At 39.6% G+C, this 25,562-nt stretch overlaps 1 protein-coding gene across 1 annotated transcript in view; it reads right to left on the bottom strand.

Annotated features, from left to right (window-relative positions):
* The window catches only part of cachd1 (cache domain containing 1), a 77,547-nt gene that overhangs the window by 24,045 nt on the left and 27,940 nt on the right, over positions 1-25,562 (bottom strand). The window contains exons 2-8 of the mRNA XM_072389111.1: positions 24,618-24,680; positions 19,131-19,279; positions 10,679-10,785; positions 5,068-5,194; positions 3,667-3,811; positions 3,283-3,499; positions 2,989-3,138 (exon numbers count right to left, since the gene is read on the bottom strand). Coding sequence (XP_072245212.1) covers positions 2,989-3,138; positions 3,283-3,499; positions 3,667-3,811; positions 5,068-5,194; positions 10,679-10,785; positions 19,131-19,279; positions 24,618-24,680 — 958 coding nt within the window. The remainder of the gene's footprint in view (positions 1-2,988; positions 3,139-3,282; positions 3,500-3,666; positions 3,812-5,067; positions 5,195-10,678; positions 10,786-19,130; positions 19,280-24,617; positions 24,681-25,562) is intronic.

Below are 25,562 nucleotides of genomic sequence, written 5' to 3'. Positions count from 1 at the left end.
ATTATTTCTGAGCTTCGCTCGCACTGTCCCATGCTCCCGTCAAGCCCAGCTGTCCTCTGTCAAGCTCAGAGATCATGACATTAATGAATCCCTCCCTTTAAAGAAAATATACAGCTCAGATGTTAATGCGCACTTCAGACCTCATCTTTCCAGGCATCATAAGGTCATTCAGGGGATGGATGGATTGATGGATGGATGGCAAGCTCCTGCAGCTGTCACCTGGAACATTTGGCATCCCACAGTCCATTGGGAAGGACAGAGCAGAATGACTGCCAGCGCCCAATCAGTGACTGGATTACAGCAGAATCCTTTTTAATGCCAAGGCTCTGCTCTTTTGATCACCACGCTGGGCTACAGAGTGGAGGCGATGTCGCCATGGGTAGCAGCATCAAATGAAGAAAAAAAAAAAAAGGAAATTCTGCTGACGCCCCAAGGAATTATTTATTATAATTTATGAGGGAGAGGCACTACCTGCTGTTCATACTTGTACGGGTATAAAGATTGTGACACAAGACATGATTTAAAAATTGACGCAGTTCTATATAGGGCTGCCACACTATTTTAATAGTCAACGAATCACCGATTATTTTTTTCGATTAGTCGACTAATCGGATCATACGTAAATTGAATGTAAAACATACAGCTTATCGCACCAGGATGCAGCTGCTCTTATATAACCATCATTATCTTTCAGCTTAAAGTGTTTTAGGTATATGTTAACTAAAAAAAAGAGAATACATAGTTCATTAACCCTTTAATGAAATATGTAGCTTATTGCAACAAACAATTATTTAACAGTGGAGCAAACACACAAAAATAAATACTTAAGGTTTTTTTTAAGGTTTTTCTTTCCTTCATTTGTCTCTGGCATCAAACATGCATTTAAATCCAATGAGGTAGGCACCTGAAACCAAGGAATTATTCACAAAAAGTTGTGGTCTCACTGACTCAAATATAACACCAACATGTTCAGTATGGACTCAGTCAGGACATTTGCTTGCTGAGGTGTGCATGTAGCTAGCTTTGTAACAAAGCCGTCCATTGAAGATGGAAGTACTTTTTTAGCACTGAAACGGAACGTTAGAAAACATTAGCGTTCCTATTCAAACACATCAGTGTTATAATGTTACAGAAAACCCATGAAATATGTGTGCTAAGGCTAATTAATCAAATCGTCATCGTTAATGTTAACGTTTACAGCTATCAATAAGTGTAAGTAGCAAGTTAACTCTCTGTTTACACTAATTTTAGCAGCTAACTAGCCAGTTTACCTTACCAAGATGACGGTCCCTCTTTACAATCAGCCACAACAACATGCTTCCTTTTCAGGTGCTCGTGCATCGTCGTTGTGCTGCAGTGGAAGGCAAGTTCTGCCTTGCAGATATTGCATTGCACACATTTGTCTTTTTTGTTTTCTTAAAATGCTCCCACACTTTTGAGCTCCATTGCTGTGTAGCCATGATACCAGAGCCCGTCTGGTTTAACTTTCTGTGACATCACGGCTGAGCCCGGTTACCACTACTGCGCATGTGTGTCAAGGACAGAAACCAGACGCAGCAGTGGAAGGTGCCGCAGCAGCTTTGAGAGAAAAACAAAGTTTGAAAAAGAAAAAGAAAAAAAATTACGCTTCGACTACTAAATTAGTTGTCGACGATTTTAATAGTCGACTAATCGTGGCAGCCCTAGTTCTATATAATCAAAAAACAAATTTCTGTTTTCTCATTAAATAGCACTGTGTATTCTGAGGGTCAAGAAAACATGCTGAATGTTGTCTCTTCATTATTAAACATCTCTAAAGCCAGCTTTTTTTAAAACCTGCCTCTCTCTCTTTCACACACACACACACACACACACACACAAACACACAACTTTGCATTGTAGTACTGACAGACTGCTGATCTCCTTGAACAATCAGCACTTCACATTTGGCAGGAGATGCAGTGAATAAGACTCCCACACCCACGGCAGGCCTTTCAGCATCGTGCAAAAGCATCAGCAACAAAACAAACGTGTTTTTTTTTGTTGTTTTTTTTAATATGCAATGCTAATAAACTCAGAGCACGAGAGATTTCTGCATCCTTTTCATCATCTCCCTTTAAAGAGCCAAGGTCCTATGTCAGTCACACACAGTGAGCAGCACGCCCTTTGAAGTCTCACTCTCTTCTCTCTTAGATGTACCTCATTTCCATTCTCCAATGCAAAAATGATTTGTATTGATGGTGGACTAATGCATGCACAACAGGAACAAGCGTATGTGTGTGGCAGAGGGAGGTGGGCATTGGAAGAGGCAGATGGATGGAAAAGGACAATGAAAGAGAAAAAAAGAAGAATACACACCTCACACCAACACACACACAGAAAAGGAGGTTTCAGAACATCCATTACCATTAGTTTTCTGTTGAGCACACTGTACACAAGAAAAGAAAGTATCTAGTGCCTGGATATTAAATACACGCACAGAAACAGCTCCCAGCAGAGCCTAAAGGGAACAAGGATCTAACTATTGTAGATTCTTTGTCACTTAAATCACCTCAATAACACACCTGTTTTTCTGTAGATAAAACTGATCAATGCTGGTACTTAATTTCACAGCTGGACTGAATTCCCATCAGAGTACATAGTCAAATCAAGTACAGCAACTTTTGTAATAAATGTAAGGCAATATTCTCCTCCTCTCTATGATTGATGGACTTATCTGATTGTTACTTGTCGAATAATTATTTTAATCCATCAGTGTTTGTTTACATTCAAATAAAAATAGATGGAAATTTGATCTGATCTAAAACAAACGGATTCAAATCAAATTGTAATTGTAGAGGGATAATGAATTTATGCCCCCTTCACTTTCAAAACTGTCATCAAGTAGTTGCAGGAGAAAATATGAGCCTTGTTGAATAAAGCCCAGCAGCTGAAGATGAACAGTGTTTGCATTGGTGCATATTCCAGGTGAAAGGAAAAACAGAAATGTTGTAATTGTGAGCAACTTACCATTCATTAGGGCGTAGGTGAGGATCATGACAGAGTTGTTGAGATGTCGGTTCTCCTCCCTGACCACACTGAGAGTGGCTCTCTTCTCGTGCTCTGACGACTCTCGAGATGTGATACCAGAAGATAGGTAGATGATCACCATGTCTGTGGCTGATAGACGACATGAAACATGTCAGACAGAGTGCTGAGACAGTTGATTATCATTATCATCTCTTTAAGACAGAGGCCAACAAAAATAGCAAAATAGGGGGTGGGGCTAAACTCAATCTCTGAAACGGTCACAATTTTTCTCACTGGTACTCTGTTTGCTGAGACTGCTGGTGTTACGGAGCAACTGGAAGGCCTTCTGGAAGCCAGATGCATGTTGGGTGGCTCCATCAGAGGCCTTGATGTTGGAGATGAAGGTGCTCATCTTCCTCTTGGTCTCGCTGGTGGCAGGAGATAGTAGACTCTTATAGCACTGGTCTAGAGAGCAGGAGCGAACCGTCTCTGCCACAGACAGGATGGAAATCTGACGAGAGCAAAAATTAAATCAAAACAATTATATTTGGTTCAAGTAAAAAGCAACAACTCTCCTTGATTTCTAATATTTATATTGTTTAATGAGCTATAAGATCAGGGAGGTCTGAATATAACTAATATTTAATACAGAAACAGAAACTGGTGTCTTTTACAAACCTTGTCATGTTCATCTATGGCGTTAAGGATGACTAGCGCTGAGTCCCGTGCAATCTGAAGCTGGGTGTCAGTGACAGACGCTCCATGGTCAACCATCACCACAATGTGTTTAGACTGTGGGCGCACTGCAGAGACATACACAGGCCTGCAAAAGAACATATACAAGCAGGTATGGCATTTAGGTGGACAGTACAATCACAAGCACACACTCAGCAGGTGTTCAGCTTTGAAGGAGGTTCAATGCTTTCTCCACTTCACGCTCTCATCACAGAGTTAATAATCCAAAACATTTGCAGGGGAAACCTTCAAGCTTCAAGGTTCATGACAGGATTTTACTGTACAGTTAATACCACTGTGTTCCGGTGTGATAAAATATGATATAAAGTATATATTCCTCTGCCCTAAAGAACAGCAGCAACATCAGTCAAGTTTCTCTGAATATAAACGCCAATATAATTTAAAGATGTATGTATACATATAGATATAGGCTGATGAGAGGAAAGCCTCCTATGTAAGGATTAAACCTACTGTTGCCTGAAGAAGGCAAACTTGTCGACAAGCTATTTGTTTTGTTTGCAACTAATTTCAAAACTAAAACTGAATGTGGATCCTCTGTACAAATGGCATACCAGAGGGTCTAAATCTATCATTCTGACCTATGTGAAGATCTGATGACGCAGTTTGCTTAGCTTTTAAATATGTTGAATCCATATTTCTTATAGAGCTCTCATACTTCTTTGGTTAAGATGACCATTTGAGGGGTTTGACCATTGGTCACTGAGCATTAATACAGAAGTATAATAAGCAGCGGGTAGTCAAAGCCTCTGTGTGTGGTCTGCAGAATAAGGAGACACCAGCACAGGGCAAAGAAGGGGAGCAAAGTACTCACAAAGCCTTATTCACACCAGAGGCAAGCAAAGCAACGTCATTTCTCCCGTGGATGTTTGCCAGGTTGCCGATTTCAACAGCAGCAAGAAAAAAAAAGAAAAGATGTCATGAAAGAAGAGAGATGATGTAGAATATATAAGGGAGCAGGAGAGAGATGTCTTTCAGCTGGGGTTTAAAAAGAAAACCCACAACACTGGAGGTGTGAAATTCCAACGGACTTTAGTGGTACAAAGCCACATTCCTGCTGAGGGCATGTGTGGTCGTGGTGTATGAGGGCAGCATGCCATGAGCATGCCCTCTGGGCCACCCCCAGCAACTGAGAGAGGAGCAGTGAGAGGGTGGGTGAGGGTGATGAGGATGAAGGCAGAAACAAGCTGTTCTAGCTTGTTTTGACAGCCAGTCTGTCCCGGTTGTCTGTGCCACATATACATTTGGTAGCAACTTCAATATTTTAGTGTCTATTTAATATTTGAATATCAAAAGTAGAAAACTCAAGGTGATGTTGTTCTATACCTGCTGCGGTGCTCGTAGTTTGCTTTGCATTGGAACTTGTGGGCAGGGAAGACGGTGAAGATGCCCTCCTCTGAGCTGAAATACTGCCATTTTATCCCTGGATTGGACTTCAGGTTGTCAGCCAGCACTGAAAGGGAGAGGACAGAGAGACAGAGAAAAATAATGAAATCAGTACACATTAACAGTAAAGAAAGAAGACTTAACAGGAAGAGGAAAAAGCAAGAGGAAAACAGATGAGTAAGTGAGCTGTTTTGTTATTTTGAGAGTTACTTGCGTTTAAATTGAACCTTTACTGTTGTAAAGAACCCCAATTTTTTTCTGGAAGGAATCGTTTTAAGTTCTGAGGTTAATCGTGAGTACAAAAGGAATCAGAGTGAAAGCACTGACACGATGAGATCTGTCAAAAATAAACATTTCATGTTCTGATGTAGATTTTCATTCCCCCTAACCACCTGATTAGGGCAACAATGAATGATAGTATTTATAAGTGTATCTTTGTCAAATTGTCCCTCATGCCATTCATTTATGTAGTGTAAACTGAATAATTTTAAAATTGAATGTAACTAATCTTAACAGACAACTTTGCTTTAGCTTTGAGAATATCAAACAACACACATTTAATATAACAGTAGAGGCATGTGTATTTCGGTACTTAAAGGTATTAAAGTATATTAGACCAATCTGTGTCTTACAGACAGTAGACAGCAGTCAGAGCGCTCTCAATTTGGGGAATTAAAAACCTATTAATTCAAAAGTGGTTCAAGCGAAATCTGTATTGTGGATTTTTGTACCATGTTGCTTCTGCACTAGACAGTTGTATACTTTGTCACTACATTTTCCTCAACCATAGAATGTCTGTGTTGAAACACAGACCATGTTACATTCACAAATTCCCTGGCTTTTAGCTTGGCTCAACTGTCAGGAATCCTTTCTGATTTTTCAAACCGAGAGCTCTCTCAGTGTTGTTTACTTCAGGTAACCCTCTTTGAAAAGTAAAAGAAAAAGTCAACTGTGTAGGATTTGGCAACATCTAAGAGCACAGATTTCCACCAATTGAATACCCACTGCATACTCCAAATTATAATGGGGACCAAAAATGTGAAAGATATGTGCTAGAGCCAGTGTTTAGTTTGTCCCCTCTGGACTACTGTAACACTACCCCAATCCAATGGTGGCAGGTTGAGAAGGATGACTTTAACAGTTTTTGGATGCAAACTGTTTTTCTTTTCTTTTTTTTTTTTTCTTAAATGGAAACTAAATTTTCATTAGAGGCGGTTTTAAAATCACATTTTATGTATTTAGAAGGAACACAACAGTCTCCAAGGTTTGACTTGGGGACATTAAAATTTTTGCTGGATGTCATAACCTTTCATATTTTTTTTTACTGGTCGTAGCATATAAGATGCTATGCAAGCCTCTTTATTCAAGCCTTGTAAGGAATCAAATATTACCCTTTATGTCATAAAGTGAGAACACGTCCCGCTACTGGTGAGGGCACTGTACATTTATTACATCTGTTTTCTGGATTTTGCCTGAAATAGCAGCCAGCTATAACATCAGCAGAGACATGGGGCTTATTTGCTTAAAGCTATTAGTGACATTTTGTTTATGAGTCAATGAATCAATAACATCTTCTTAGTGATACCATCACAAAGCCAACTATTTCTTTTTCGTTCGCTGCAACACAACACAGCCTTTCATGAAAAATACCAGGAAGGAGAAGTGGGTGGAGTTACAGGTACAAATAGAAACTCTGGGCCTATAACAAGGCAAAAACAGAGGAACAGCGTGCACTCATCAAAGTAAGCCTTATTCAAAGAAACAGTGCACCTAATGAAACAACTTTTCATTAATCAAAAGGCACAAAATTTGACCAACTGTGGCTCATCCAATTACCTCAAGTCCTCAAACAGGATATCGAGCTAATTATTTTGCACTAACTCAACAGCCTTCATGGAATACATTGTAAAATTGGTTGAAACGGTTAATAAACATGTCAGTTGCAGTATATAGCATTAATACAAAATGCTTCAGTTCTTTAAACCACATAAGAATATAAATTCTTCTTTGCATAGAAATAAATGTAATCTGACATTTAGTCTGTTATTATGTTTTCATGTAACCACCAGGTAGTTTGCCATTTTGTTAACTATTTGTTTGTTTCCGATGGTGGTTTCTGTGACCTGGAATAGGATTTCAAATGTCCTCTTAATTACGTTTACTCCCATTGCCAGACATGCTAACTACATCCTTGCCGTTCAGCTGGGTCTACATAGTCCCACAATGTGGTTCTAGGCTTGTGGCCACACTGAATTAATCACCTGCAAAAGCGAACTTGATTTTACCTCATCTTTTACGCTCTTTTTGTCTCTTTTGGACTAGTAAAGCACTTTTGGACAGTAAAACACAAGAAAAAATACCCAACAAATATTAAAATTAAAGACAGACATTGAAGTTGCACACAAACCAATAACTGCCAAGCACTCTGAACAACAGAGCCAACACCAAAAAACATCCCTTTCCTCATTTTGTCGGCAAAATAGGACTTTATTGAGACACTGCAGGTTTGCCCATCGTATATCATCCTTGCCTGGTCAGTTCATCCATCTTTGTAGCTCATATAAACAGGAACCACTCAGTTGTGTTGACAGCAGAAGAAGGATAGTGTATACAGATGTCAGGTTACAGTGATCAATTCAGTCACCAATGTTTAAATCTATCAGAAACAGACGGACAAGGCAAAAAATAGGACCCACATGAGATCCATTTGCGCCAACCTTAAAACTTCTATCTGTAAATAGCATGCTTTGATATCTCAGAATTAAGACAAACACACAAAATGTTCAACTGTAACACAACACTAATTTGTAAATAACTGACTAGATATTGTAGAGGAATGGACTACTAATGCCACAGAGTGTATCCTCTTACATCATTAATTTAAATGTTTGGTTCTCTTGGGAATTTCAAAGGAGGATTGGTTATAACTCACTGAATTTGCAATACGCTACGACTCATAACAGGTAGTAGAAAAGAGGTGGCAATACATCAGAACTGAAATATTTGCTTTGCTCATGGCCCTTTCAGACAGAATACCATGGGATCCAAAATCAATGACATGCAACTGCTTGCACCATGGTTCATCACAGCTGAAGTAGATCAAGACAGAAATTCTACAGAGTTTGGGCTTAACCAGCAGTACAGCCTGAGAGCTCAACAGTAAGAGGCCATCCAACCTGGCACACAAGAAAAGAGCTAAATCCAGTCACTCTTTAGTTTTGTTTTCATGGTGGTATTTCACAAGACTAGAGCAAAATGTGTTCTGCTGGTTTACATAGACATAAAGTATGGATTTCACTAAGTCAACTGCAATTATCAAAATGTGTTGTGATATTAGAAATATAGGATAAAGGCATATAGATGGAAAATAAAAGCGAGTATAAGAGTAAATTGTAGGTCACAACAAAGAGAAATGGTTCAAATTGCTCATGAAGAAAGACAGAGTAAAGAATAAAGAGAAGAAATAGAAAGGAGAGAAGACGGATCAAACTGGTGCTGTACTCAAACTGCACTCAGCCCCTGTCATCTAAAATCTACCCGCCTTCTCTGCCCCACCTACTGGTATCAATACTGATGCCTTCCATATCCACCATCTTCCCCTTTCCTTCCCCAAAAAGCAAAATGGTAGATGAAAGGGAAGAATATGGAAGAAATACAGTTCAGTCTTGATGCAATTACTCCATTTCAATCAGCTCTCACCTCTCCCTTCTTTCCCTTCATTTATCATTCTCTCCTTCTCACTTATCCCTCACTCTACCAGCCACTCCTCCCTTCCGTCCGCAGCGGCGTGTTTAGACTGGGACTTAGACAAATGGGAGAGAATGAATACACTGGGAGTATGAGGGTCAAGAAGGGCTGAGTGTGAGGGACGAAGAGAGAAGAAGGGAGGCAGAGGGGTAACTTGAACTCGCCACGACAGGCTTGTAAGGAAAATAAAAAAACAGCCAATGGCGACGTGCTATGAATGGCAGTCATTATGAATGGTTTGCAGAGAGGGGATACTGGAAAAAACTACGAGGTGAATGCAGCGATGAGATGAGGATGGTGGAGGCTTTACTGAGAAAGATGAAAAAGCAGGACCAATATCTCAGGTGCAATGAAAGAGTCTGGTGTTCAGCATGCTTCAGATCAGATGTCTGTCAGTCATCCCGTTAGGAACGTGTTCTTTTAAGATTAGGCACTTCAGACACTCAGTTTTCTGAAATTATGAATGAAAATTTACAAGCAGCATGCATTAATAATTCACAATACTGCACAGTTAATCACTATTCAGGAAGTTGAACATGTTTGGGTACCTTTTGGTCTGACTTTGTTAAGGTAAAGCTTAACCTATAGTTCCACAGAGCACTGATATTAGGTTAGAAATGATTAAGACACTTTTCTGTGTATTAAATTGCTTAAAAACAAACAGACTTTACCTATGAATTAAACTTTATTTCTATTTTATTTCTGTAAAAAATGGTTATGAAATTGATTTATTTTGGTAAATACAATAAAATTCTTAAGATTTGACCATTTTACTAAGAATTTTGAAAACTAAATCAAAGAATAGAATAGAACTTGCCTGAAATAACAAACCAAGTTAGCAGGACAGAATTATTTCTGGAAAATTCAGCCTGCGTTAGTTATGAATGTTTGCTGTGCGGTTTGGTCCTGGAAGCACAACTTAACAGAGCAATGGCAGCAGAACAGAAAGACCCGCAGGGGAAAGTTGGCTTTCATATACCTTTAGTCAAATTGGTCCATTTTGTTCTTCATCAGATGCAGACGGACATGTGTGATGCAGACACATGGGGGTTTTACAAGGTATTACTCTGCAAAGCGCAATCTGGAATTTTAATAAATCTATTTTGGCAGCAGGGAGAACACCATCAAACTATCATCAGTGACGAGGATGGATGCCAACGTTACACATAGCAAACGTACAATTTCCGTCAATACAAACGATTTTTGGAAAGTGATGCAACTTCTATTTAAAGGAGAAGAAAAAGCTAAACAGAACAAAAAAGCCCTTCACAACAGGAAGATAAAACATATACTACCTGGAAACAACTGCAGACAAGAGTTCAAAGTCAAACAGAGCTCATTTGATCTCAGAGTGAAAACAACAACAGCAAAAAAAAAGCTTTTCAGATGAAAGGTTGAAAAGACAGGAAAGAGAAAAGGAAGAGAGCACATGAAAGACTTTAAAAATGTCTCTTTGGACGCGCAGAGTTCGTTTTAATCTCACATCAATGTCCTCCACTTTGTTAAAATTTCAGGAGCTCAGAGGAATCGAGGAGATGATACAACTTCTTCTTGAAAAACTAGTTGCCAAGGCAACTCCCATTATATTACTGCCCATTTCATCAACATTTATAAGAAAAAAATTGCAACGTTGTAATCTAAACCAGATCAGTTTATATACAAGCGAATGAGCATCCCTTGATTTGTTGTGTGTGTGTATGTGTGTGTGTGTGTGTGTGTGTGTGTGTTTGCGTGTGTGCGTGCGTGCGTGCGTGCGTGCGTGCGTGCGTGCGTGCGTGCGTGCGTGCGTGCGTGTTGAACAAACCTGAGTTGAGGTCTCGTCCGGGGTTGAAAGCTCGGCTGTTGACGGTGGGGGAGAGTCTGTCACAGCAGATGGTCTTGGAGACGTTTGTATTGAAGTTTCCATCAAACCTAAACACACACAAACAGGCAGCATTTGAGATTTTATAGAGCGTGTCCAAGTCATTTGTTAGAGGAGCGGCATCGGCTTTTCTCTCAGCGCTCACAGATTTAACACTCCACCATTTAGTCTATATAAAACCAACACACCTCTGACTTTATAGCAACGATGAATGTTTTTACTAAAAACCTATTGACTCAGATCTACCTGAATTAAACAGAGCCATGAAGTTAATGAACTAACATGAACCATCTGCAGAAACCAATAGACCCGGCTTGTTTCATTTCAGCTAAATTGTATTACCAACTGTATCATCTGTTGCCCAGACTTTGAATTAAAGGAGAGGTTATGGCTTGTGAATAATACTTTCCATGGAAAACTGCTTGAATTCTCCCAACAAAGCTAATACCCAGCTACTTGAATACATTCAGTATCAACAATGTTGAAACAAGGGCTGCTATTCTTGATTGGTAGATTCGAATCATCTAATAATGTCACCCAATGTGAGCTGTTGGTCTTAACTTTTTATTTATTCCTTCATTCCCCCTTAGTCACTATGAATACATTAAAGTTACTCCAGCAACAGAAAAATAAGCTTGTCTTACACTCAATCTACATTTAAACATTTTCCAGGCACTGGGATCTTTGGAGAGTCCCTTCCTCGACCAGGAGCTAAACTGAGGTCTGAGACAAATTGCTTTAACCCAAAAAACGGCCCTGGTACGAAGGTTGTACTTTTGTGATTACCTCAAATCTTCAGAGTGGGGCTTCCACTGCAGAAAACTTCTAATTAGTTAAGTCTTTCCACCTCAACTATTGAGGCCTGCTAATATGCAAGGACGGCATAATGTCAGTCAAGTGCATGAGAGACGCCACAAATATCCTGACTCACATCATCCATCCTCATCTGGAGTTGAAATAAATTAAAGATTAAAAGTCCACCTGCAACACTCCAAGTTGTTTCATCTCTAAATACTTTTCTCCATACACTGTACAACACCAGCTTAAAAAAAAGGTTGGGATGCTGAAAAACAGTAAATAAAACAGAGCACACTGATTTGCAAATCTCATAAAACATAAACTTTTCCTCACAATAGAACAGAGAAAACATATCAAATATTGAAAGTGACACATTTCACTACTTTGTGAAAACAGCAACATGTCTCAAAAAGGTTAAGGGGGAGTGTGGAGGGTGGGCTACAAAAAAACAAAGATTTTGCTTCAAATATTTACATGAACCAGACCAAACCAATACACAATAGAGCTCACAGTGATGAAGTGTTTGCTTGCTGAAATCTACTGTACTCCAGCTTATTTGGCATAAATCTATTCTAACATATAATGAGCCATAGACTTGAAATCTTTAATCAAACTGTTTCTCCACCACAAAGAAGACTGAGTGACTGATATAAAGAAATATGAGTAACTCGATTTCATTGTGTGCAAGGACATATGGTTGTAGTTACTAAAAGCTGCCTTTTCCAAATTATTCAGCGCTTTGTATATCACTAGGAGCAGGCAAATTCAAGTCAGTTGGTGGTGAAATGCATACATCACTGTGCACTGCAAGTAAATATGCAAATATTACTTTTCTAAAATCCATTTATAAGAAATATACAGTATAAACAAATATAAAAAGGAACTAGTTTAGTAACACAAAGGGTTTCACTGCGTTGTGAATCTTTACTAAGAGTTGAAAACTGGCCTGCTTTTGGCTGCCCTTTGGAAGTAATCTAAAAATAAAATACACAAAACTACCACTTAACAAAGACATCTGACTCCTTTATATGAGCTGCAATTTAAAAACTGAGCAGGCATATACCCACAAGTGTGAAAGAGGCATTATAAATGTACGTGCTTATTGCAATCAGCATATCTTCAAGACACTGAGGTTTTTGTAAATGTCACACAGGACAACAATTTCCAAGCATTTATTTGTGAAAAATCATAAGTGGTGCTATTTCAATGTGTGTCACTACAGTGTTGACAGCAAAGCCTGGTCTCCACAACCTGCAAATGAGGGAGGTATGCAGAGGAGCAGGTTGTTTTGCACTGCACCAAGCCTGGTTACTTTGATCCCTCCTTCCCTCCAACTAAACCACCCCCCACGCCACCCATCCCCATCCTCTTGCTTGGCATCATACAGTCACACGTGCACTCAACACATGCTGCACACTCACAGACCTGGCGCTGGTCGTTTTGACTGATAGGTGCTCTGATGTACAGGCTTGCATATGAACATCACACAGTTAGAGTCCCATAAGGCTAAAGTCATTAATAATCTCCTTAAACCCACTCTGCATAAAGGTGCTGAGCAGGATGCTCACCAAAAAATGTGCACCAAACATTTGCAGCCGCTTTGAATTCAACATCAAAAAAACATGAGAAAATAGGAGAGCAGGAGGGAGAGCTGCCAGTCTGACCAAACATCTTAATGAGGGCAGAGAAATCTGCTTTAGAAAAATTTCACTTGACTCATGAGAAACAAAGAAAATAAACACGTAAGATGGATTTAATTGAACAGAAATAGAAGAGAAAATGTGAAAGAGAAATAATGGAGTAAATCCAAACTATCATCCATAAATATTGCAAAACATCTGCACAATGCTTCAAATCATCATTCCACTCTCTGAGAATATCAATAATGTATTGATATAAAGCTTGATTATAGTATCTCTGGAGCTAAATGCTCTGCAGTGATTTTAAAAATTAAAATCTGATGCTGTTAACTCGATAAATAGATAGCCCTAGGAACAAAAGTTTCTTCCTAATTCTTTTGAGAACTGATTTAAAATTTACCCCCAGAATGAAACCGATATATACGATAGATATATAGCCAACATAATTTTGCAGTAGGAGAAAAAAAGGTCCAAACAGTCCAATTTTCCTGCAAAAAGCCAAGACACCAGACACATATGTTAAATCCATTGCTTTAAAGGACAAAGTGAAAAATACAATCTTCTAAATAAGGCAGCACCTGTCGTCTTCAGCAGTTACAAGCCATTCCCTGTTCATAGAATCAATTATGTTAAGCTGCACCCTGGTACATGAAGCATGTATATCCACAAAGCAACTGGCCCTGCACCATTCATAAAGCCCTGTGAGAACAATTACCCTGAAGAGGCTTGCTGCTGTGCGAGCTCCAAAGAGTAATACCATTTCTAATGTGTTTGCAATCCCTTGGAGGTAGCAGTGGCAAAGCAACAAGCTAGGTGGAGAAATAATTGCTGGAAGAAGGCCTTTCATGTATCTGGCTCTCGATGACAGATCTACCCAAACAGATTTGATTGTTATGTCAAAATGTAGAAGAGAGATAGGAAAACAGTTTGGTTTCCAGCAGCTATTTCACAAGAGGGAATAATGGAGAAAAAGCTCTTATGGGTTGTGATACTGTGTCATTGCATTCACTGCAATGACACTATCGATTCCCCTCCTGTACTTGTATTAGTCCAATTGAATAGTTACAAATACAAATCATTTAGCTATTAAAATTCCACTTTAATGCTAAGCTACGTTAGATGTACATTATCAATTGATAATCGTTCAGAAAACCATGAATATGTGGGGAAACATTGCCGAACTCAAAGCTAAAAAGGCAGTCAACACTGAGTGACATCATCTGCGAAGTTGCTGCCAAACCACAAAAACAACACCCACGCCGATCACTGAGGATTTCTGCCACACGTCTGTCTGCTACACTTTAACTGTGTACTTGTTTGTCAGCTGATTTAAATGTATTTCTGTTTTGTTTTCTATCTATAACAAGAACATACTTTAATGATAACTTATACTGTTGCAAAAGAATCTCCCTGTGGGGTTTGATCAAGTATTTTTGAGTAAGAAGTATTGACAACCAGTCCCTCCTCAAGATGTCGGTAAACTAATTCAAATACCTCTGTCTCTGAATTCAAAGGCATGTTTTCATATTTAAAAAGGTCTAAAATGGCACCTTGCTCCAGATGCCAAATGTTCAAAGGAAGAGGGTTCAAACCCTACAAAGGTGCAGCTAGAACAACAAAACATATGAATCCTGTTAGATAAATTCCTGTAGCTTGATTTCTTAGTGTGTACTGGTATTTATTACGTGTGCAAAATCAAACGCATCTGTTTTCCACTGAAACATCAAACAAAGAAACTATCTTCAAAAGAGGAAAAAGCGGAGACACTGATGTTTACGTAAAATAACACAGTTGCATAATTTAATTTGTTGTCCTCTTTTCACAGTTTGGCAATTGCTTCCAGGAAAAACTTCAAAGGCCAACTTCTCTCTTCTACAGATAATAGAACTGAATTTGAGTTCACTGCATAGCTGTGCACTGACACGCATGGTGATGGTAGATGACAGACCAAAGCAACTCACTCACAGGCTTGAAAGTTCACTAAAATGAAAAGGAGTGGAGAGTCCTGGCACTTTCCTTGGAGATTAAGAATAAAAGCTCCACCTCTGGCTTTGTTGGCAGTCAAACATCTATTTATTCTTTTCTATTATGTTCAAGCTATTAGTACATGAATTAATATTTCCACATTATATCACATCTGGACTTTACTAAAAACATTTTTTAAACTTTCATTTATGTACTGGGATACAGTTATACTAGGGAAATGATTAATAGGTTTAGGCTACATTAAGTGAATGGTTATTTGTGTATTTGTGGAATCAGGCCAAATAAATTAAACTATAAGACTTCATGGTATAACATGCTCCTGGTATGATGATTGGAAACAAGGCAAAGTTGATGGAGAATAAGAGAAGATGGAACAAAGACTTAATAGATGGGAAAGTTGAAAGAGAGCAAGGACACGGAAACCAAGAGGACAAGAGCCAAGCTGGAAAGATGAAAAGGTTGACATTAATAGAGGTATTTGGAGAAAGGAAAAAAGCATTTACACCTGTTAGGGTGGCTTAAATAAAACACCCTCCCAAACTAGCTGAGGTTTTGCCATCTCCCTCTCTAATGTGCAAACAGAGATCTCACCATTGGGCTGACCGGGCGATGAGAGAACCAGAAGATCAGCTTGATGTGAAGTCTGAGTAGCTTCTCACCAGTGCAACATATACTCTTGAACTGAACTGTCAGTCTGCCAGCCGCTCACATAGTGAGAGTGCTTCTTCAGAAACAGGAGCTAAGTATTAGCGCTATGCAAATTTTAATGTTTATTGGAAAATTCTGCAATTTGACCTCTAATATAATATTACCACATTACAAATTGTACAGCAGTCCTGCGACTACTGGATTCGAAGGTGGGAGTTTTATGTTGTGCACCGCAACCTAAACGCTCGAAAAAAAAATTTAAACATGGATCTTGTTCAACCTTTATAGTCACTTGTACATTTCATGACATTTATGACAGATGGGGAGGACTACTGTTAAAAGTAGCAAAAAAAATAGTTATAGAGTAACAAATTTAAAGAAATTATGAATTAATACTTTTTTTCCATAATCACATACTACAAGTTGCATTATATGCTGAATGCTCTGGAAAATCCTCTCCTGATACATCTGCATCTGTTAGGAGGAACATTTCTCATGACCAACACAACAAATAAAGCATACAGTATATGAGAGCAGCACTATCAGGTTAGTTTTTGGTAAGAAAAAAATAAAAATAAGAATCCTTTAAGTGGACTGCCAAAAGGAAGCTACAATCTTTTGAGTTTCTTCACTTCCCTCTTATAGAAATGTTTAATGATCATGTAAATAACAATTAAATCTTTTCTCTTCAACAACTGCTGGTGAAAAGAGTCATCTGGGCTGCTCCAGAGCACACTTCTCACTTTCACAAGTGCATAGCAGTGGAAGTGTTGAAATGAGCACCTGGAGATCTCATGTTAAAAAACATAAACATACAGTCACCCATGAGACGGACACCGATTCCCCAAGCCATATATAATTGCTATTTTCAGGTCCAGCCTGTTGTTGAGACCAAGCGATGATTAAAGCATACCAGAGAGTGTTAAGCACTGCCCTCTGTGGCCTCCCTGTGAAACGATAGGCTGCCAGCTTGACGGCGAGCAGACACAGACACCCTGTGAAGCACCTGATCTCCCACTAAACTGGATGACCTGACTGAGACCCCAGAAGCAGCTGATGGCTGAAACTAGTGAGGGACAAATCTGAAGTGGACTACACAAGTCTAAAGTCTTTTCAAAAGTCCAAGCTAAACCTGGTTCAACCAGCCTGCATTGCGCAATGTATATTTTGCCAACATAATATTGCAGATTTCCTTCATGATCAGATGCCCCCTTTAGCTCGTTAATAGTTGGCTTTCTTCCAGTTGATCTCTCACGTCACAAACCAACACAATTCACTATTTAATTGACGGCAGATTGACACCATGTTGAGCGCTGAATTGGACACAATTCCAGCTCTGTACAGAACTACAGGGAGTCACATGAAGTGGCTCCTGTTTGTTCTAACCTCTGAGTGAAACCATTGTTTGCTGAAAATTTTATTTAGTGTTTGTTTAACATCCATGGCACACAAAAAGTAAAGCAGTACAAAGTAGTCTCCTAGTTTCGTCTACTTTTAGCCTTTAGCTAAAGATTTGTCACTCCAAACAGCACATATTTGAGAGAAAGATTTACCGTCTTAAAATCAGTCACTTTCTTGCTTACAGTTACACAAGACTTTGATATAGGCTATGTCCATTTACTATGCAACTTAGTAAGCTTAGTGTATATATACCAGGAAGGTGGGGAAACAATCAGCCAAGATCTGTCCAAAGGGAATAAAATTTGACAGCTGGCACAGCTGAACTTCAGTGAATAACATTTTTGTTTGTGTAGACAAGCTGCTATTTTAGGCACAAGCAAAATATTTTGATGATCATCATCTCAAATAATCAAATTTTGCTAAATATTTAGCTGTGTGTGGAAGTTTGAACATCCTTAAAAAAAACAACCCTTAAAAATTAACAACAATTATAAGACACCCAACACGCACGGCCCCCAGCTAATGTTAGATAGAGGATATTCATCTTACCAGATGTTGATGTTAAGGATAAACTGTTCAGGACATTTTCTCATCTGGAGTTGTTAAGAAGGGAGGCCTGAATTATTCTGTATTTGGTTCCTTGAAGTATTCCAAGATCGTGTGCAAATCCCCAAAAAATAAGCTTTTTTCCTTGCCTGGGGAAAATGCTTTGAAGTTCAGAAACCTATCAAGAGTCAGCTTCAGTTTGGTATGTCCACCACCAACAACCCCCCCCCCCCCATCATTCCATCCTTACTGTCCAGGTCTTATAAAATGTTTTTAATCTAGCCCGTCTCTTTAAACTGTAAATCCATGGTTTTAAATGCGTCCAGGCAATAATATAGCATGTTTATTTGCGAACAGGTGTTGAATGCGTTTACAGTATGTTGTGCACTTGATTCGGCTACAGGTGGCTGGTGGCTCTAAGCCAGATGGCCTCCCCCCTCTGAACGACAGGAGGAAAGACAGGTGACCTTGCAGTCTGTGAAGTCTGCAGTGCAAAAACTTCAGAGAGCAGCAACTAGTTACATCGGCTGATAAAGGGCAGGGAGATAGACAGAAATGGAGGGGGGGGAGGTATGAGGGGCAGAGACAGCTGCTGCTCTGTAGATTAGAACTGAAAGCAGCGCTGCCTTTTTCTCAGCTCGACTTTGAACTCTGTTTTCTTCTTGCTGGCGTCGATGATTGGCTGAGAAGCTGGGTCTACACTAGATTGTGCCAGTTTTAAACTCTCTTGGCAAAGGACTTAAATCTGAAATATTCATCCTACACCCAGTTTCAGAAAAACTGACAACTTTCACTTCCTACAAAGGCCCACAGCTTGATCATATTTTAAGAAATACACTAAAACCTTAGTGTCATTAACTATTTTTTGATATCACAATTCTAGTTGATGCCAACAAAACCATTAAATCTCTCTGTGTTCTACAACCTTTATTAGCTACAAAATCTTGCTGAAATCATGAGCTCCAAGTCCCATTATACCTATTACTGTTGAAGTTCTCTGCAGTAAAGCAATAAGCAACATTTTAATAGTCCGAAATAATGCTAAGAGTCTGAAAAATGCTGCCAAGTGTGAGCGCGAGCCAATCCTTCTCTAGGCTGTAAATGGTGTGATTTATACACAGCTATAACTAATCCCAGGATGATCAAAACATGTTCGGACAAGTGAGAAAATTGAGATTTACGAATATAGCTTTACCATAAAGCAATAAAGCAACGTATGAAGAGCTAAGTGCAAGCACTAACAGTGAGAGGCAAATTTACGGACAGGGAGTGAACCTCCTCCAGAGATGTTTGTATTATGGGACAAACAGATAGAGAGACAGATGTGAATATGTGTGTTTGTGTGTGTGCGTGTGTTGAAAGAGAGATTTACTTACTCCATCATTGATGCTGGTATGGAGCAGCAGTCCTGTATCGCAGTGAGTGGAGAGGTAAGATGGGCAGTGTATGAGGCCTCTACCACCTGTTTGTTCCTGTTCACCACATCCAAGTATCGATTAAATTTCTCCCGAATCTTCTTGGCCAACTGCAGAAATGAAACACAGACACGTTAGGCACACTAATGGTGACACCTACACTCATCTCTTGCTTCCTTGTGCCTTCAAAGGAAACATTTAGGTCACATTTTTCACTCTCTGACAGTGCAGTGACTCTCATTTTCATCAATCTTACCTTATAAACAGGCTGTATAACACTTTCTGTTGAACACCTGGTGGTTTTGTACCATTACTCAAAAATAGTTCTCAGATTCATAAAAATACCAAACTTAAGTTAATGCATTAGTTAGAATTCCTGCTTCCATTACAAATAATAAAACGCCAAAAACTACATTGTACATAATGACTATACATTTAGAGCAATACCCCTCTAAAAAGTTTGGTTTTCCTGATAAACTAAATCAAAGATGATTGCATGTTTCAGTGAGAGTTTAGACTACAGGAAGTAGCCAGCACATGTATCACTGCAAAAAGTTCAAATTCACTGAAACATTACCTTGAAGAACAGGAAGCAGGAAGGATAGAAACTGCTCCTAAACAAAGGCAACAACAGCTAATTCAGCTGCGTTTACTTGGACCCTTAAATTGACGCCTGAATCAGCATACATCAAACACCGTCTTTCCTTTTCTTAAGTTCTGGTTTAGAACACATCACTGTGCTCTTCCTAAATAGGAATCCAGCTCTTTGGGGAAACTAATAACTCGCTCTTCTGCAGCCTCCTCAAGGACAATAAACAGCAGCTCCTCACAGCAGACTTGTGAATAATAATGGATTGTTTAAAACTCAAATCCACATATAAGACATAATATGTAATGTGCTACATATTTTTCTGTTAACTTGAAAAATGTTAAGTGATCAAACGGATTCTTTGAGATCTGTTAAGAAATTAATCAATTGCAGATACTTCTCAGATGAGTTTTTCTTAAAAAATACGGTATGTGAAAAACTTAAAAAGACTAATTCACAATGTTATAACTAAGTATTTACATATATGAACACTCAAAAGGCCTAGATAAAAAAGTTTTAAAAAAATTAAAAAAAAACTACAGCAGTCAAGAAAGTTCATGAAAGAAAGAGTCATTTCCATGCTGAGTGAAAAGAAACAAAAGAAGGAAATTCTGCTCAAAAACATGTATTTATTCATTTGAATTGCTTTACTCAGACTGCCGATGTCTCATTTTAAGTTTGGAATACATTTTCTGCACAAAGCAGGGACTGTGGTTTTTGCTCCACTGCACTAACCATAAAGGCACCTTAGAACAGATCTTTTTGTGGCCAATATGATAACAGTGACCCAAAACTGTGTCGATATGTTGTTTTTAAGACATGTTATCTTTTAAGAGCTGAAACAGGTGTGTTTCGCTTGGTGATGATCAAAAGATATGGCTTGTTTTACACATCCAACTTACGCATTAGCAGAGTCATCAGGTAGGACCATGGGATCACCTCCGTGATGTGTTCTGCCAGCACCAGTTTCATATAAGTTCACTAAACTAAATACAACTTAAGGAGCCTAATCAAATTTTAAAGAACTCAGCAATGATATACTGAGAAAAACGTGAGAATTTATTCCATAATTGCAGTATGGTGTATAAGAAGCTTTTGGAGAATTTGAGAGACTCGAGTAGAAGGAAATGTTTTATTATGAGAAACAAGCAGGAAATCTAACAGGTACACTTCTTCAGGGCTGTACGTCCCTTTGGGTCCAGAGTACAAAACGATTATCGTCACTTTTGAACATCATAAACAAGCTGGCTCGCTTTTAGAGCTGAACGGCAAGGAAGTAATATTTGATTTAATCTTGCTCAGAGGTGTATCCTGGTCGGCAGTTGCTGTTGACAACAAAAAGCAAAGTATTTAACTTTAAAGTGACATGATTTAGACACATGATATTGTATTTTCTGCAACGGTAAACTGGTTAATTTTACTCTGAGTCAACTGAACTTTCAGCTAACTTTTCTGAAGTGTGAGACCTTGAATGACGCTACCTAACTAGGCCAAAACAAGAGGAGATACTTCACAGGGCTAGAACATTGTGGGCAGAGATACTGTTTTTGAATGGACGGCGTGCAGATCTTGTTAGCAGCCTTCATGTTGCTGGTCTAGCAGTCTGTTGCTGTTTGTACAGAGTCTGAGAGTTAATGAGCATTAAAAATGTTTGGTATCCCCATTTTAACTTACTGGGGCTTGTGATGACTCCTTTAACGTGTTTTACTGTCACAGAGGAAAGATATTCACAGGCGGGGAGAAAATCCAAGGAATAAAAACTCTCTGTAGCCTTTGTAAGTCACCTCCTCAGCCTTCATGAATACAGAAAAAGGCTTATTTCCACAGTAACTGGACCCCCTTTGTTCACATCCCATAATCACTGCTGCCTGCAGAAAGGTTGTGATTGAAGCCAGGAACAGGAAAAAGTACCACGACCCAGTGACCGTTTGTACACCTAATCAGCCGGCCACCATTCCTATTAGGGTTTTAACAAGAGCCTGAGGCACAGCCCATGATTACTGCTGCTCCACCACAAGGAGCACACACACCAACACACCAATGTGTACATAGTCACACCGTACACAAAGTCATACTCCACGCACAATTCTGTCACTGCATGGCAATTAGCTGCAGTGAACCTTGTATCAAATGAGTGAAAATGGGCCAGTGTTCAGCAGAGGGGTGTTTCTGCGGCTGGGGGAGGGAGAGAAAGGAAGAGAGAAAGCATGGCTCGAGTTTTAACAGAATGACTTCAGTGAAACCAGAAACGTCTAGCTGTGCAAGTTACAGCTTATGTTACAGTCGGCCACAGAGCAGCCAAAACCAACCTGTGCTCTGCAGATTAACCACAATCTCCAAAACACAGGGTTCCTCTCTACGTTCTCTGACCCATCCAACCAGCCTGTGGGGCTTGCAGCACCCACTGGGATGGGTACAGCCACAGAAGGGGAGTCAGTGGGAAAGGGTGCTCCCTGAAGTTTTGGGTTGGGGTTTTGACCTTTGCCAGACAGCCTTTGAACACAGCCAGTGACAGGAGTTTAAGGAGAGACAGACTTGACTTTGGAGTGAAGGGATGAGGTACATAGGTCTGTATTTAAGACACTGGTATAGAAACATGACAGTGCACGCTTTGCTTCTCCCTGGATGAGCTTTAGTCATTAAATTAGGGCACACCCACAGAGCTGAAAAACGGACATGTTGCTTCAAATAAGGGTCACTCACTGTGTTCCCTCTCAACACAGTGACGTAGAGTTTCAGCATGACTTGATTTAAGAAATGTCATCGAATAAAAATGGAGGAAAACTATGACATGAAACGTAAATTGTGTGAGAACACTAATCTGACAAACTAGCTAGTGTAAAGACATCAAACCACGTTTCTACCCAATAGAAACTGATAAATAATCAAGCTGAGATTGTAGTTTACCATTTATTTTTAAAATAAAGCTGAAAAGACATCTGGAGTACAAGGAGATCAAAACAGTCAGGTTCTAAATTCCAATATACTCCTATCAACAATCTTTTATTCATGTCGGTGTAGATTACATGCAGTAAGCTAATGAACTGTCTGCAGTGCCGACCTGAGAAACAGGAAGATAAGACAAATCTAATTTTTCACTTAAACGGAACCTTTTTACTTCATTTCTTAAATGTCACCATGTGAATGAGAATGTGCCTGAGCCGAGGCTGACAGCTGTAACACCATCACAAAGCCAAACTGAACTGCAATACTACCGTGAATCTGAACTAAAGCTAAACTGAGAGCATTTACAGCCCATGTGAATTCTGATTTTAGTTCATCTTAAAGACTCACACTTTAAAAACAAGTGGCTTGCTGTCATATTTCCGTATTTCTGATTAGTCAAAGTATGTGTCACACAGAATCTAACCCTATAAGTGCATTCTCAGCTGGTCATTTTTACGGAATAATACATGTTGCAAAGTGTTTTTGGACCAGACCTGCAGAGGCTTCTCTAAAAGCACTCCCGTGTACTTCACTCCATGTAAAAATATTAATAAAAGCTAGCAGTTTAAATTAATGATAACCCCTCTGACAGCACATGTCACTGAATAAAACAAGGACACAGAGACAGGCACTGAAAGGGTGGGCTTGTGTCACTAGAAAGAGACAGATGTTTGCACATCTCTCTGAATAATAAATATCTACAGAAAAAACTTGTTGAGGTAGCCGGTGGCTCCTCTCTGTAGCTCCTTGTCCCATCCCCCTGCTTTCTCTGCTGATGCTCTCATAACTGAGCCTTGCCTTGGCTCAGGGAAACAGCCCCTCTGCCCAGAGAGAGCAAGTAAGCCAACTACGCAAGAGCTATAATCTGAAGTAGTTGGAGCCTGCCTTATGAGGGTTATGGTTTGAATTCTGGGCACTATTTGAGCTAGTCACTGAAATAAAATGGTTAACACTCCTAGCCCAAAATGAGAAACCTCACTCTGGGATTGAGGCTTATTAAAAAACACCCACTAAAGATGCTGGTTTCAAAGCTCAGAGTTAAAGGTTTTAGTTGGACTTTCTGTGGACGAGGACCCTGAAATCCTTCAACTAAAGCACCCAAGCTCACTTCCTGGTTGGGTTTTAATCAGTCATAATGCATCTTACCCTGATTTTCTGCTCAGGACAATAACATTTGTATGGACAAGAGGAGAAAACAATGCTTCAAGGCCAATTTGAGCTGCTTCATAAATACTAAATACCTGCAAGGTGTAAGACACTGCATTTTGCACGCACAAATCCATGTGTTGACACAGATGGATACACCAGTGCTCACACAGGAAACAGTCACAGGAGAAAAGCAAACAAACATCAACCTGTCTGTTCTTGCTGGTGGCTGTTTACCAGGCTGCAGTTTATTGTCACTCTTCCAAGATCCCTGACGCACAAGTGCAAACATACACTTATACATCGTGCCTGCCCTGCACACAACCATAGTTAACATGACCCAGATGCCGGGAATTCAGTATGGAGCTTTTCAATATAAAACAAAAGTGGCAGACATAATTTCTGAATGGTTGATTAGGAGTCATTTAAGACATTTATCTATCTATTTTCATTTCCGGCTGCTCATCTCTCCTTCGAGCCTTCTTACTGTGTCTAACTGAAGCTTTGCACTCACATTATGAGCAGAAGGGGAGGAAGGATGAGTGGAAAAAAGATAGAACTTCAAAGCCAATGAGACGACAGCCACAGAATTTTAATAAACCCCCTGGTGTATGTGTTCAGTGCTGCTGAATTGAACACTGCATACGACCACAGACAGACATCCTTCATGGCACATGCATGCACCAACAAGCAGGAGCATGTGCATGCGGACACACGCGCACACACACACACACACACACTGGACAGCAGAGGCCTTTGTTACTCACCTGCTGCACTTCTGTCTCTCCGTTTGATGCCTTCTCTGTGTACACAAACGAGTTGAAAATCCTCTGCAGAGAAAAAGAGGAAGCAGAAATACAGAGGTTAGATCAGGAGGAATCCTCAAGATTTGGATCCAGTAACTAAAAGCTGTGACCCGATCATGTGTGTTGGGACACATTTTGTTTCACTTGTCGTCAGCGGAAACATTTTCTTCAATCATTTTTTTCCTTGTCCGACCTCAAATCTCCCTCATTTCGTGATGCTTTTTTTTAGAGCCCCTCATCATGACACAGAATAACAGCAGAATTCTCTGCTCATACGACAGCATCTGGAGATATTTCATTAGCAGTCCAGAGAAAAGGATAAGCCTGACTAGATGCCAAAACAACCAACCCACAGACTCAGAGGGTACAGTCCTGTTCTTTGCATCAATTTCTTGGTACTGAGAGAAAATGTGTCACCTAAGTGAGGACGCCAACTATAACACAGAGCAAAGGTTTTTTTCAACCAGGGTCACAAGCTGATGTTACATTTCCCTGTTCACCTTCTAGGCAGAAACATCTCAGTAGACTCAGATTTATACGAAGTGCACAGTAAAAGGAGTGATTTGTTGCCTCATGGAGAAAATGAGAAGTGGTGTGACCTCAGTGCTCAGAGAGCCCCAGAGCTGCCTTAACGTGAACCTGCTGTGACACACAGGCATGAGCCAACAGACACACCATTTATTCAGATGCTCTCTCGAGTCCTATCACCTAAACAGTTTCTCTTTTGAGTAATTATGTACACAGCACAAACACACTTTTCAAACACGGGCAGTAGTGCTATGTGGCAGCTACAAACAGAGTTAAACTAATGTTTGTGTTGTGGCAGCAGGTAGGCAGGTGTTTCACTGTAAGCTCCCACATCACACACAAAGCTTTAAATTGCCTGGTTTCTGCACTGCAACATTT

This window comes from Leuresthes tenuis, unplaced genomic scaffold (assembly GCF_036924035.1).
Source record: "Leuresthes tenuis unplaced genomic scaffold, fLeuTen1.0.hap1 SCAF_7, whole genome shotgun sequence".
Taxonomy (NCBI): domain Eukaryota; kingdom Metazoa; phylum Chordata; class Actinopteri; order Atheriniformes; family Atherinopsidae; genus Leuresthes; species Leuresthes tenuis.
The sequence above is the reverse complement of the archived record's forward strand: the minus strand, read 5'-3'. Positions and strand labels throughout refer to the sequence as shown.